Here is a 15,355-nt window from a genome sequence, read left to right on the forward strand (position 1 = left end):
TCTCCTGTGCTCTCTCTCTGCTCTCTCTCACTCCTCCGTCCCTCTCCGCCCTCTCCCTCTCCCTCCCTCCGCCCCTCTATCCCTCCCTCCTCCCCTCTCTCCCTCCTCCCCGTCGTCTCGCCTCCAGCCCTCTCTCAGCTCCTCCCCACCCCCTCACTTTTCGACTTTTAATCCGTTAACTTGTGTGTGCCTGCCCGTGCTTGCGTGGTCCTGTGTGTGCCTGTGTGTGTGTGTGTGCGTGCCTGTGTGTGTATGCCTGCGCGCGTGTGTGAGCGTCTGTGCGTGTGCACGTGTGTGTGTGCGTGGTGTGTGTGATCTCCGCCCCAGCCAGAAACAGGTCCGCATCTCGCTTGAAGGAGCTGAGCGAATCGCGGTCCAATGCACGAGCCTGATCCAGAGGTCCGTTGTTCTCTGCGGATCTGACCTTGTACATAACGTGAGATTGTGAAGCCCCCCCTTCGCCCGGAGAACTGGAAGAGGTTAAGGGACAAACAGCTAGGAGGAGAACACAAAGGAGACAGCGCACGCGATTGGGGGCTAATGATGATGGCGGTGGGCGAGGAGAGAGGAGGCGACGGGAAAACGAAACGACGAGCCCGAGAGGGATGGTGTCTGCGGAGGAGGGCGGGGGGACGGTGTCTGCGGAGGAGGGGGGGCAGGGATGAGGGGAAGGCTTCCGTGGCCGGCGAATGAGGCGATCGAAAGTTGGGGAGACCCCACGGACACGGACCCCTACCCCAAGCACCAGCCCCGCGCCTCCCTCGGTCCCAGGTGGTTGCGATCTGAAGTTGTAGAACGGCAGAATGCCCAGCAGAGAGGCGCTGCTGCTCGACCTTCACCCGCAGACAGTGTAGGGAGCACCAGGACGGGCGCGAGGGGCCGAACGGCCTCCTGTGCTGCATCACTCTGTGATTCGGATCGGCAGCTCAGCGCGGGAACTGGGACGGGGAACTTAAGAGGCATCTCAGGGTGGTCCTTGAACATCGGAACAGGAGGAGGCCATTCAGCCCCCCTCGAGCCTGTTACATTAGGAAAAGGAGGAGGCCATTCAGCCCCCTGAGCCTGTTACATTAGGAACAGGAGGAGGCCATTCAGCCCACCTTGAGCCTGTTACATTAGGAATAGGAGGAGGCCATTCAGCCCCCCTCGAGCCTGTTACATTAGGAACAGGAGGAGGCCATTCAGCCCCTTGAGCCTGTTACATTAGGAACAGGAGGAGGCCATTCAGCCCCCTCGAGCCTGTTACATTAGGAACAGGAGGAAGCCATTCAGCCCCCTCAAGTCTGTTACATTAAGAACAGGAGGAGGCCATTCAGCCCCTCGAGCCTGTTACATTAGGAACAGGAGGAGGCCATTCAGCCCCCCTCGAGCCTGTTACATTAGGAACAGGAGGAGGCCATTCAGCCCCTCGAGCCTGTTACATTTGGAACAGGAGGAGGCCATTCAGCCCCCCCTCGAGCCTGTTACATTAGGAACAGGAGGAGGCCATTCAGCCCCTCGAGCCTGTTACATTAGGAACAGGAGGAGGCCATTCAGCCCCTCGAGCCTGTTGCATTATGAACAGGAGGAGGCCATTCAGCCCCCTCGAGCCTGTTACATTAGGAACAGGAGGAGGCCATTCAGCCCTTTGAGCCTGTTACATTAGGAACAGGAGAAGGCCGTTCAGCCCCTCTCGAGCCTGTTACATTAGGAACAGGAGGAGGCCATTCAGCCCCTCTCGAGCCTGTTACGTTAGGAACAGGAGGAGGCCATTCAGCCCCTCGAGCCTGTTACATTATGAACAGGAGGAGGCCATTCAGCCCCCTCGAGCCTGTTACATTAGGAACAGGAGGAGGCCATTCAGCCCCTCTCGAGCCTGTTACGTTAGGAACAGGAGGAGGCCATTCAGCCCCTCGAGCCTGTTACATTATGAACAGGAGGAGGCCATTCAGCCCCCTCGAGCCTGTTACATTAGGAACAGGAGGAGGCCATTCAGCCTCTCGGGCCTGTTCCGCTATTCAATTAGATCGTGGCTGATCTGTATCTTAACTCCATCTACCCGCCTTGGTTCCATGTCGCTCGAGCTCCTTACCAACAAAAAATCCATCGAGCTCAGTTTTGAAAGCTCCAATTGACCTCCAGCCTCGACAGCTTTTTGGGGGGGGCAGAGAGTTCCAGATTACCCTTTGTGTGAAGAAGTGCTTCCTGACATCACCCCTGAACGGCCTGGCTCTAATTTTAAGGTTCTGCCCCCCCTTGTTCTGGACTCCCCCCACCAGAGGAAATAGATTCTCTCTCCATCGACCCAATCGAATCCTTTAATCATCTTGAACACTGAAATAAAAGTAAGACTCCCATTTCCCCAGCCCCTTTCCCCACCTCAGGACATCCCAAAGCGCTTCACAGCCAATGAAGTACTTTTTTTGAAGTGTGGTCACTGTTGTAATGTAGGAAACGCAGCAGCCAATTTGCGCACAGCAAGCTCCCACAAACAGCAATGTGATAAATGATCAGATCATCTGGTTTTTTCAGTGATGTTGGTTGAGGGATAAATATTGGCCCCAGGACACCAGGGAGAACTCCCCCCTGCTCTTCTTCGGAATAGTGGCCGGGGGATCTGTAACGTCCACCCGAGAGAGTAGATGGCGCCTCAGTTTAACATCTCACCCTGAAAGACGGCCCCACCGACAGTGTGGTGCTCCCTCAGTACTGCCCCTCCGACAGTGCGGCGCTCCCTCAGTACTGCCCCTCCGACAGTGCAGCGCCCCCTCAGTACTACCCCTCCGACAGTGCGGCGCTCCCTCAGTACTGCCCCTCCGACAGTGCGGCGCTCCCTCAGTACTGCCTCTCCGACAGTGCGGCGCTCCCACAGTACAGCCCCTCCGACAGTGCGGCACTCCCTCAGTACCGCCCCTCCGACAGTGCGGCACTCCCTCAGTACTGCCCCTCCGACAGTGCGGCGCTCCCTCAGTACTGCCCCTCCGACAGTGCGGCGCTCCCTCAGTACTGCCCCTCCGACAGTGCGGCGCTCCCTCAGTGCCGCCCCTCCGACAGTGCGGCGCTCCCTCAGTACTGCCCCTCCGACAGTGCGGCACTCCCTCAGTACTGCCCCTCCGACAGTGCGGCGCTCCCTCAGTACTGCCCCTCCGACAGTGCGGCACTCCCTCAGTACCGCCCCTCCGACAGTGCGGCGCTCCCTCAGTACTGCCCCTCCGACAGTGCGGCGCTCCCTCAGTACTGCCCCTCCGACAGTGCGGCGCTCCCTCAGTACTGCCCCTCCGACAGTGCGGCGCTCCCTCAGTACTGTTGCGGAGGGTGGAAGCGGGCAGTCTTGTCGACGGAACGGTTGTGTGTGTGGGGCAAGAAGCTCATCTCGGGGTCAGCTGCACTCTCCCGCCCCCCGAAGGGGTTAATCCTCTCCGCCTTTACTGTTTTTCTTAATTTAAAAAGTGGGATGCAGTCCCAAATCCACTCGTCTGTGCGAGTGTGTGAGTGAGTGTGGTATGGGTGGGCGGCGGGGGGAGGGGGGCCAGGAAGGAACATTCTCCCAATCTCTGCTCTCACTTAACGTGTTAATTTGAAACATGCGTGTGTTGGAGTTTGCGCGCCAATCGAAGTCGACTCCCCTCGGCATCTGACTGGGTGCCTCACCCTGGTTTATCGACAGACCCTCGCCTCCTCAGTACAGCCAAACCCGGAGGCTCGCCCCGAGTCAGACTGTCCCGTGCCGCTGCAGCAGTTCAATAACGGAGCCGCCCAACTCCGCATCGTCCTGTTTCCATTCCTGTTTTTCCGGGGGGGGAGGTGGTGGAGGGATGTTTCCAGACTCGTCCCCTGGTGATCTATAGCAGAGAGTGCGAGATGTAGGAACATAGGAACAGGAGGAGGCCATTCAGCCCCCCTCTAGCCTGTTACATTAGGAACAGGAGGAGGCCATTCAGCCCCCCTCGAGCCTGTTACATTAGGAACAGGAGGAGGCCATTCAGCCCCCCTCGAGCCTGTTATATTAGGAACAGGAGGAGGCCATTCAGCCCACTCGAGCCTGTTACATTAGGAACAGGAGGAGGCCATTCAGCCCCCTCGAGCCTGTTACATTAGGAGCAGGAGGAGGCCATTCAGCCCCCTCGAGCCTGTTACATTAGGAACAGGAGGAGGCCATTCAGCCCCTCTCGAGCCTGTTACATTAGGAACAGGAGGAGGCCATTCAGCCCCCCTCGAGCCTGTTACATTAGGAACAGGAGGAGGCCATTCAGCCCCCTCGAGCCTGTTACATTAGGAACAGGAGGAGGCCATTCAGCCCCTCTCGAGCCTGTTACATTAGGAACAGGAGGAGGCCATTCAGCCCCCCTCGAGCCTGTTACATTAGGAACAGGAGGAGGCCATTCAGCCCCCTCGAGCCTGTTACATTAGGAACAGGAGGAGACCATTCAGCCCACTCGAGCCTGTTACATTAGGAACAGGAGGAGACCATTCAGCCCACTCGAGCCTGTTACATTAGGAACAGGAGGAGACCATTCAGCCCCCTCGAGCCTGTTACATAAGGAACAGGAGGAGGCCATTCAGCCCCTCGAGCCTGTTACATAAGGAACAGGAGGAGGCCATTCAGCCCCCCTCGAGCCTGTTACATTAGGAACAGGAGGAGGCCATTCAGCCCCCCTCGAGCCTGTTACATTAGGAACAGGAGGAGGCCATTCATCCCCTCGAGCCTGTTACAGAGGAACAGGAGGAGGCCATTCAGCCTCTCGAGCCTGTTCCGCCATTCAATGAGATCATGGCTGATCTGCGACCTAACTCCATCTACCTGCCTTTGCCCCGTATCCCTTAATACCTTGGTTAAGATAAAGCTTATAAATCTCCGATTTAAAATTAACAATTGATCCCTTAGCTTCAATTGCTGTTTGCGGAAGAGAGTTCCAAACTTATACCACCCTTCATAGAATGGTTACAGCACAGAAGGAGGCCATTCGGCCCGTCGAGCCCGTGCCGGCTCTCTTCGAAATAGTGGCCATGGGATCTTGAACATCCACGTGAGGGACAGACAGGGCCTTGGTATCTCATCTGAAAGACAGTGCAGCACTCCTTCAGTACTGCCCCTCCAACAGTGCGGCGCTCCCTCAGTACTGCCCCTCCGACAGTGCGGCACTCCCTCAGTACTGCCCCTCCGACAGTACGGCGCTCCCTCAGTACCGCCCCTCCGACAGTGCGGCGCTCCCTCAGTACCGCCCCTCCGACAGTGCGGCGCTCCCTCAGTACCGCCCCTCCGACAGTGCGGCACTCCCTCAGTACCGCCCCTCCGACAGTGCGGCGCTCCCTCAGTACTGCCCCTCCGACAGTGTGGCACTCCCTCAGTACCGCCCCTCCGACAGTGCGGCGTTCTCTCAGTACTGCCCCTCCGACAGTGCGGCACTCCCTCAGTACTGCCCCTCCGACAGTGCAGCACTCCCTCAGTACTGCCCCTCCGACAGTGCGACGCTCCCTCAGCACTGCCCCTCTGACAGTGCGGCGCTCCCTCAGCACTGCCCCTCCGACAGTACGGCGCTCCCTCAGTACCGCCCCTCCGACAGTGTGGCGCTACCCACCCGGCCACAGATGAAACTGAAAGCTTAATTCTTGCCGCATCTTTGAGCCAACGTACTTACCTACTCCCTTTTCCTCTCTCTCTCTCCCTCTCTCTCTGTAGCATGTCTTGGTTTGGCGGCATCTTAGTGGATGACCACAAGGCCGCCTGGGGTGACCGCAAAGACAAGACGGCCAACGGGAATGGCGCCGCGCTCTGCAACCCGCGGAATCTGAGCTGCTGGCGGGACCCGGAGATGGACCGGAAGAAGCGGAGCGACTTCGGCCTGCGCTGCGCCTGGCAAGAGGACATTTACACCAAGCACAACGCCCAGTCGCGGGGGGAGCTGGGGCCGAGGTCCATCAAGCTGGGCGTGGAGGACGGAGACCCCCGGGGTCGGGGAAGGGGGGGTGCGGAGGAGGAGGAGGAGCAGGAGGAGGAGGAGGACAACGACTCGGACGCGAGCGCCCGCCTGACTCCGGCGGCCTGCTGGGGCAAGGTGCTGCGGGTCTTTCAGTCCAAGAAGTTCCAGTCCGAGAAACTCGAGCGACTGTACCAGAGATACTTCTTCAGGCTTAACCAGAGCAGCTTGACCATGCTGATGGGGGTGCTGGTGTTGGTCTGCGGGGTCATGGTCACTTTCCACTGCACCCGGGGCGATTTCGACACCCTTTACGTGTGCGTCCTCTCGGTCGCCATGGCGCTCTTTGTTGTCCTGATGCTGGTGTGCAACCGGAACGGGTTCCACCAGGACTACATGTGGGTGGTCAGCTACCTGGTCATCGGTGTGCTGCTAGTGGTCCAGGTCTTCGGGGTGCTGATGGTGGCCCCCAGGAGCGCCTCCGCCGGGGTCTGGTGGAGCGTCTTCTTCATCTACATCATCTACACCTTGCTGCCCGTCCGGATGAGAGCGGCCGTCATCAGCGGGATCGTGCTGTCCGCCATACACGTGGTCATCTCCTGGCTGAAGAACTTCGAGGATTCCTTTCTCTGGAAGCAGGTAAGAGGGGGGTAGAGAGAGGGAGAGAAACACGCGTCACACAGCGCAGGAGGAGGCCATTCGGCCCGTCGTGCCTGTGCCGGCTCTTTGAACGAGCTCTCCAATTAGTCCCACACTCCCCCCTGCTCTTTCCCCCGTAGCCCTGTGAATTTTTCGCCTTCCAGTATTGATCCAATTCCCCCTTTTGAAAGTTACTATTGAATCTGCTCCCACCGCCCTTTCAGGCAGCGCGTTCCAGATCACAACAACTCGCTGCGTTAAAAACATTCTCCTCACCTCCCCCTCTCTGGTTCTTTTGCCGATTTTCTTAAATCTGTGTCCTCTGGTTACCGACCTGTCCGATATCAGAAACAGTTTCTCCCTCTCTACTCTTTCTATACCCTTCATGATTTTGAACACCTCTTATCAAACCTCCCCTTAACATAGAAACTCAGAAAAACAGGAGCAGGAGTCGGCCATTCGGCCCCTCGAGCCTGCTCCGCCATTAAATATGATCCTGGCTGATCCTCTATCTCAATACCATATTCCCGCTCTCTCCCCATACCCCTTGATGCCTTTTGTGTCTAGAAATCTATCTATCTCCTTCTTAAATATATTCAGTGACTTGGCCTCCACAGCCTTCTGTGGTAGAGAATTCCACAGGTTCACCACCCTCTGAGTGAAGAAATTCCTCCTCATCTCAGTCCTAAATGTCCTACCCCGTATCCTGAGACTGACCCCTGGTTCTAGACCCCCCAGCCAGGGGAGACATCCTCCCTGCATCCAGTCTGTCCAGCCCTGTCAGAATTTTATACGTTTCAATGAGATCCCCTCTCATTCTTCTAAACTCTAGTGAATACAGGCCTAGTCGGCCCAATCTCTCCTCATACGACAGTCCTGCCATCCCAGGAATCAGTCTGGTGAACCTTCGCTGCACTCCCTCCATGGCAAGTACATCCTTTCTTAACCCTCTCTGCTCTAAGGAGAACAACCCCAGCTTCTCCAGTCTCCCCACGTCACTGAAGTCCCTCATCCCCTGGTACCATTCTAGTCAATCTCCCCCTTAACCTTCTCTGCTCTAAGGAGAACAATCCCAGCTTCTCCAGTCTCTCCATGTAACTGAAGTCTCTCATCCCCTGGTACCATTCTGGTCAATCTCCCCTTAACCTTCTCTGCTCTAAGGAGAACAACCCCAGCTTCTCCAGTCTCTCCACGTAACTGAAGTCTCTCATCCCCTGGTACCATTCTGGTCAATCTCCCCTTAACCTTCTCTGCTCTAAGGAGAACAACCCCAGTTTCTCCAGTCTCTCCACGTCACTGAAGTCCCTCATCCCCTGGTACCATTCTGGTCAATCTCCCCCTTAGCCTTCTCTGCTCTAAGGAGAACAACCCCAGCTTCTCCAGTCTCCCCACGTCACTGAAGTCCCTCATCCCCTGGTACCATTCTGGTCAATCTCCCCCTTAACCTTCTCTGCTCTAAGGAGAACAACCCCAGCTTCTCCAGTCTCTCTGTGTAACTGAAGTCCCTCATCCCCTGGTACCATTCTAGTCAATCTCCCCCTTAACCTTCTCTGCTCTAAGGAGAACAACTCCAGCTTCTCCAGTCTCTCCACGTAACTGAAGTCTCTCATCCCCTGGTACCATTCTGGTCAATCTCCCCCTTAACCTTCTCTGCTCTAAGGAGAACAATCCCAGCTTCTCCAGTCTCTCCACGTAACTGAAGTCTCTCATCCCCAGGAACCATTCTAGTAAATCTCCTCTGAACCCTCTCAAAGGCCCTTGACATCCTTCCTAAAGTGCAGTGCCCAGAATTGGGACTCCGTACTCCAACTGGGGTCGAACCAGCGATTTATAAAGGTTTAGTGTGACTTCCTGGCTTTTGTATAGTATTTCACAGACCAGAAACAGGCGATTCGGCCCAACTGGTCCCTGCCAGGGTTTATGCTCCACACGAGCCTCCTCCCACCCCTGCTTCATCTCACCCTATCAGCATATCATAGAATCATACAGTGACGTGGAGAGACTGGAGAAGCTGGGTTTGTTCTCCTTAGAGCAGAGAAGGTTAAGGGGGAGATGGACCAGAATGGTACCAGGGGATGAGGGACTTCAGTGACGTGGAGAGACTGGAGAAGCTGGGATTGTTCTCCTTAAAGCAGAGAAGGTTAAGGGGGAGATTGACCAGAATGGTACCAGGGGATGAGGGACTTCAGTGACGTGGAGAGACTGGAGAAGCTGGGGTTGTTCTCCTTAGAGCAGAGAAGGTTAAGGGGGAGATTGACCAGAATGGTACCAGGGGATGAGGGACTTCAGTGACGTGGAGAGACTGGAGAAGCTGGGGTTGTTCTCCTTAGAGCAGAGAAGGTTAAGGGGGAGATTGACCAGAATGGTACCAGGGGATGAGAGACTTCAGTTACGTGGAGAGACTGGAGAAGCTGGGATTGTTCTCCTTAGAGCAGAGAAGGTTAAGGGGGAGATTGACCAGAACAGTACCAGGGGATGAGGGACTTCGGTTGGGTGGAGAGACTGGAGAAGCTGGGATTGTTCTCCTTAGAGCAGAGAAGGTTAAGGGGAGATTTAATAGAGGCGTTCAAAATTACGAGGGGTTTCGATCGAGTAGAGAGGGAGAAACTGTTTCCAGTGGCAGGAGGGTCGGTAACCAGAGGACACAGATTGAAGATAATCAGCAAAAGAACCAGAGGGGGAGATGAGGAGAATGTTTTTTACGCAGCGAGTTGTTGTGATCTGGAACGCGCTGCCTGAAAGGGCGGTGGGAGCAGATTCAATAGTAACTTTCAAAAGGTGAATTGGAGAAATACTTGAAGGGGAAAAATTCACAGGGCTACGGGGGAAAGAGCAGAGGGAGAGAGTGGGACTAATTGGAGAGCTCGTTCAAAGGGCCGGCACAGGCACGACGGGCCGAATGGCCTCCTGCTGCGCTGAGAGATTCCATCATTCTCAATCAAACACTCGAACCTGTGAACTGTAACAAGGAGATTCCACTGTTTTATTTTTACCCGTCTCTAGGGCTACGGAATTCTTTCTGTAAGTGCTTGTCTTTGTAACCTGATATTGTTGTCTTCACTTGTGAGGAGGACAGTTTTTTGGCGTCGCGCTTAAGACACCCCGAGGTTTTAGGCACAAGGTGCACTTCCAGGACACGAACAAGGGTCGGAGAAAGAGGGGGAGATTCGGCGAGGGGTGTTGATTTGGGTTTTTCAGAGAGCCTGCATGGGGGAAGGGCGGCAGAGGAAGAGACCCATGGAAACTGAGGAAGATCGAGGCTGAGTCAGAGATTGTGATCTGCCCGTAATATGTTCCTGTGCCTTGCGTCTCCTCACTGCCTCCAGCCAAAGGGATGGGCTTCGATGGGAGGGTTAGGGGACTGGAGGGATGGGCTTCGATGGGAGAGTTAGGGTACTGGAGGGATGGGCTTCGATGGGAGAGTTAGGGTACTGGAGGGATGGGCTTCGATGGGAGAGTTAGGGGACTGGAGGGATGGGCTTCGATGGGGGAGTTAGGGTACTGGAGGGATGGGCTTCGATGGGAGAGTTAGGGGACTGGAGGGATGGGCTTCGATGGGAGAGTTAGGGTACTAGAGGGATGGGCCTTCGATGGGAGAGTTAGGGTACTGGAGGGATGGGCTTCGATGGGAGAGTTAGGGTACTGGAGGGATGGGCTTCGATGGGAGAGTTAGGGTACTGGAGGGATGGGCTTCGATGGGGGAGTTAGGGGACTGGAGGGATGGGCTTCGATGGGAGAGTTAGGGTACTGGAAGGATGGGCTTCAATGGGAGTGTTAGTGTACTGGAGGGATGGGCTTCGATGGGAGAGTTAGGGTACTGGAGGGATGGGCTTCGATGGGAGAGTTAGGGTACTGGAGAGATGGGCTTCGATGGGAGAGTTGGGGTACTGGAGGGATGGGCTTCGATGGGAGAGTTAGGGTACTGGAGGGATGGGCTTCGATGGGAGAGTTAGGGTACTGGAGCGATGGGCTTCGATGGGAGAGTTAGGGTACTGGAGAGATGGGCTTCGATGGGAGAGTTGGGGTACTGGAGGGATGGGCTTCGATGGGAGAGTTAGGGGACTGGAGGGATGGGCTTCGATGGGAGAGTTAGGGTACTGGAGGGATGGGCTTCGATGGGAGAGTTAGGGGACTGGAGGGATGGGCTTCGATGGGAGAGTTAGGGTACTGGAGGGATGGGCTTCGATGGGAGAGTTAGGGTACTGGAGGGATGGGCTTCGATGGGAGAGTTAGGGGACTGGAGGGATGGCCTTCGATGGGAGAGTTAGGGGACTGGAGGGATGGGCTTCGATGGGAGAGTTAGGGTACTAGAGGGATGGGCTTCAATGGGAGAGTTAGGGTACTGGAGGGATGGGCTTTGATGGGAGAGTTAGGGTACTGGATGGATGGGCTGCGATGAGGTGAATGACCTTGTCACAACGCTGACATGTACTGACAGTGGTCACTTCTGCCTGTACGGTTGAGAGAGTGTCTCTGTTGAGATGCGACCCTAATTCGGGTGCTTTTCTAGTCACCCCTTGTCAAACTCTGGCTCTCTACACTGGCTACAACAGGAGTCCGAGTGTGGGCGAGCTGAATATGGATCCATGGGTAGCTTGTGTGCTGGGACAATGCTTAGTGGTTGTTGCAAAGTTTACTAAATATTCTTCACAATCTACCTTGAGCGTGATTCGACTGTGTTGGCAGTGCCCTGTGTCACTCATCTGGTCTCCAGCACCATCCTATTGCCCATCTACACTCCTTAACTTGACTGTCACCGGCTTTTTCTCTCTCCCTATCTCTTCTGCACCCATCTCTTCCCAACCCTTCTTCCCCTCTCTGTCTCTCTCTCTCTCTCTCTCTCGCCAACCCGTCCTCTACTCTCCTACCAACTCTTCCCCCTCTCCAACACTTCCTCTCCTCTCCCACCAACTCTTCCCCCCTCTCTCTCTCTGTCTCTCTCTCTCTCTCCAACCCGTCCTCTCCTCTCCCACCAACTCTTCCCCCCTCTCTCTCTCTCTCTCTCTCTCTCTCTCTCCAACCCGTCCTCTCCTCTCCCACCAACTCTTCCCCCTCTCTCTCTCTCTCTCTCCAATCCTTCCTCTCCTCTCCCAGCAACTCTTCCCCTCTCTCTCTCTCGCCAAACCTTCCTCTCCTCTCCCACCAACTCTTCCCCCTCTCTCTCTCTCTCTCTCTCTCTCCAATCCTTCCTCTCCTCTCCCAGCAACTCTTCCCCTCTCTCTCTCTCTCTCTCTCTCTCTCCAACCCTCTTCTCTCCTCTCTCTCACCATCTCCCCTTGTCTCAAAATTCCCATTCCAACTTCTCAAACCTACAAGACGGCAATAAGATGTTACTCTGCACTCCCGATGCCGTGGATCCAGAAGAGAGTGTGTGGGTGGGGAGTGGGAGGTGGGAGGGAGGAGGGGAGGGTCGTTGGTGAATTACAACCTGCTTCTGTCGAACAGAAGCGGAATGCAGTTGAACGTGAGAGCTATGGGCTCGCTGATGTGGCTCTGGGACGTGCATGCATCAGAGGAGGCAGGGAGCGGAGCCCGGCGGGCGCTAGTTTCAATTTACAGCTCTGCTTCTCAATCTCCACTCACTCGTAGGACTTCAAATTAATTACCTGGGAGTCTGAGAAATAATTGCTCTTGATTTCCAACGGGGGACATCCCTCAGTCCCTATTCTGGTGTGAGGTTAAACTTAATCCTTCTGAAAGTGATGGGCCTGTGCTCAGAGGTTGAGCGGTAATTGACGGGTCGTAGCGATGCAGAAGCCGGCTGAAGGAGGGTATTTTTTTGTGTGAATCTTGCAGCCGTCGAAGGAAAAGGATGTGAGTGTTGGGAATGGAATCCTGTTCATTACGGGCACCCGGTGTTAGCATCAAACACTCCTGGGGCAAGTTAGATCTTCTTCATTGCCAGTCCCTCGGAACCGAGGATGACTTGCTTCCACACTAAGAGTGATTTCTCAGGTGACTGATGAGTCCAATGCGGGACCTACAGTCTCTGTCACAGGTGGGGCAGACGGTGATTGAAGGGGCGGGCGGGAGGGGTGCTTGGGTTGACGTGCGCTCCTTGCGCTTGGCTTCCGCTTGATCCCGCTGAAGAGACTCGTGTTCGACGCCTTCCCGGATGCTTCTCCTCCACTTTGTGTGGTCTTGGGGCCAGGGATTCCCAGGTGTCGGTGGGGGATGTTGCACTTTTTCAAGGAGGCTTTGAGGGTGTCCTTGAAGGATTTCCTCTGCCCACCTGGGGCTCTCTTGCTGTGCCGGAGCTCCGAGTAGAGCGCTTGTTTTGGGAGCCTTGTATCGGGCATGCGGACAATGTGACCCGTCCATCGGAGCTGATCGAGCGTGGTCAGAGCTTCGATGCTGGGGATGTTGGCCTGAGTGAGAACACTGACATTGGTGCGCCTATCCTGCCAATGGATTTGCAGGATCTTGTGGAGGCAGCGTTGGTGGTACCTCTCCAGTGCTTTGAGGTGCCTGCTGTACATGGTCCATGTCTCTGAGGCATACAGCAGGGCGGGTATCACTGCTGCTCTGTCGACCATGAGCTTGGTGCCGTGTTAGAGGTTGGGTTCAATGAGAACGACCAGGAGAACCAGGAGCAAGTTAGATACAGAGTAAAGCTCCCTCTACACTGTCCCATCAAACACTCCCAGGGCAGGTACAGCACGGGTTAGATATAGAGTAAAGCTCCCTCTACACTGTCCCATCAAACACTCCCAGGGCAAGTACAGCACGGGGTTAGATATAGAGTAAAGCTCCCTCTACACTGTCCCATCAAACACTCCCAGGGCAAGTACAGCACGGGGTTAGATACAGAGTAAAGCTCCCACTACACTGTCCCCATCAAACACTCCCAGGGCAGGTACAGCACGGGTTAGATACAGAGTAAAGCTCCCTCTACACTGTCCCATCAAACACTCCCAGGGCAGGTACAACACGGGTTAGATACAGAGTAAAGCTCCCTCTACACTGTCTCATCAAACACTCCCAGGGCAGGTACAGCACAGGTTAGATATAGAGTAAAGCTCCCGCAACACTGTCCCCATCAAACACTCCCAGGGCAGGTACAGCACGAGTTAGATACAGAGTAAAGCTCCCTCTACACTGTCCCATCAACACTCCCAGGGCAGGTACAGCACGAGGTTAGATACAGAGTAAAGCTCCCTCTACACTGTCCCATCAAACACTCCCAGGGCAGGTAGAGCACGGGGTTAGATACAGAGTAAAGCTCCCTCTACACTGTCCCATCAAACACTCCCAGGGCAGGTACAGCACAGGTTAGATACAGAGTAAAGCTCCCTCTACACTGTCCCATCAAACACTCCCAGGACAGGTACAGCACGGGGTTAGATACAGAGTAAAGCTCCCTCTACACTGTCCCATCAAACACTCCCAGGGCAGGTACAGCACAGGGTTAGATACAGAGTAAATTTCCCTCTACACTGTCCCATCAAACACTCCCAGGGCAGGTACAGCACGAGTTAGATACAGAGTAAAGCTCCCTCTACACCGTCCCATCAAACACTCCCAGGGCAGGTACAGCACGAGTTAGATACAGAGTAAAGCTCCCTCTACACTGTCCCATCAAACACTCACAGGGCAGGCACAGCACGGGTTAGATACAGAGTAAAGCTCCCTCTACACTGTCCCCATCAAACACTCCCAGGGCAGGTACAGGAGGGGTTAGATACAGAGTAAAGCTCCCTCTACACTGTCCCATCAAACACTCCCAGGGCACGTACAGCACGGTGTTAGATACAGAGTAAAGCTCCCTCTACACTGTCCCATCAAACACTCCCAGGACAGGTACAGCACGGGTGAGATACAGAGTAAAGCTCCCTCTACACTGTCCCATCAAACACTCCCAGGGCAGGTACAGCACGGGGTTAGATACAGAGTAAAACTCCCTCTACACTGTCCCATCAAACACTCCCAGGGCAGATACAGCACGGGATTAGATACAGAGTAAAGCTCCCTCTACACTGTCCCCATCAAACACTCCCAGGGCAGGTACAACACGGGTTAGATACAGAGTAAAGCTCCCTCTACACTGTCCCCATCAAACACTCTCAGGGCAGGTACAGCACAGGGTTAGATACAGAGTAAAGCTCCCACTACACTGTCCCCATCAAACACTCCCAGGGCAGGTACAGCACGGGTTAGATACAGAGTAAAGCTCTCTCTACACTGTCCCATCAAACACTCCTAGGGCAGGTACAGCACGGGGTTAGATACAGAGTAAGGCTCCCTCTACACTGTCCCATTAAACACTCCCAGGGCAGGTACAGCACGGGGTTAGATACAGAGTAAAGCTCACTCTACACAGTCCCCATCAAACACTCCTGGGGCAGGTACAGCACGGGTTAGATACAGAGTAAAGCTCCCTCTGCACTGTCCCCATCAAACACTCCCAGGGCAGGAACAGCACGAGGTTAGATACAGAGTAAAGCTCCCTCTACACTGTCCCTTCAAACACTCCCAGGGCAGGTACAGCACGGGTTAGATACAGAGTAAAGCTCCCTCTACACTGTCCCATCAAACACTCCCAGGGCAGGTACAGCACGGGGTTAGATACAGAGTAAAGCTCCCTCTACACTGTCCCATCAAACACTCCCAGGCAGGTACAGCACGGGTTAGATACAGAGTAAAGCTCCCTCTACACTGTCCCATCAAACACTCCCAGGGCAGGTACAGCACGGGGTTAGATACAGAGTAAAGCTCCCTCTACACTTTCCCATCAAACACTCCCAGGGCAGGTACAACACGGGTTAGATACAGAGTAAAGCTCCCTCTACACAGTCCCCATCAAACACTCCTGGGGCAGG

The 15,355-nt window shown here is 55.1% G+C and overlaps 1 protein-coding gene across 1 annotated transcript in view; it reads left to right on the forward strand.

Annotated features, from left to right (window-relative positions):
* Positions 1–5,658: 5,658 nt before the first annotated feature.
* LOC147097152 (adenylate cyclase type 6-like) overlaps positions 5,659–15,355 on the forward strand; it is a 135,925-nt gene continuing 126,228 nt past the window's right edge. Inside the window, exon 1 of the mRNA XM_085973027.1 lies at positions 5,659–6,536. Within this exon, the coding sequence (XP_085829153.1) occupies positions 5,661–6,536 (876 nt within the window). The 5' untranslated portion in view covers positions 5,659–5,660. The remainder of the gene's footprint in view (positions 6,537–15,355) is intronic.

This window comes from Somniosus microcephalus, chromosome 33, assembly GCF_052327205.1.
Source record: "Somniosus microcephalus isolate GS21.2 chromosome 33, FLI_Smic_1.0, whole genome shotgun sequence".
NCBI lineage: Eukaryota > Metazoa > Chordata > Chondrichthyes > Squaliformes > Somniosidae > Somniosus > Somniosus microcephalus.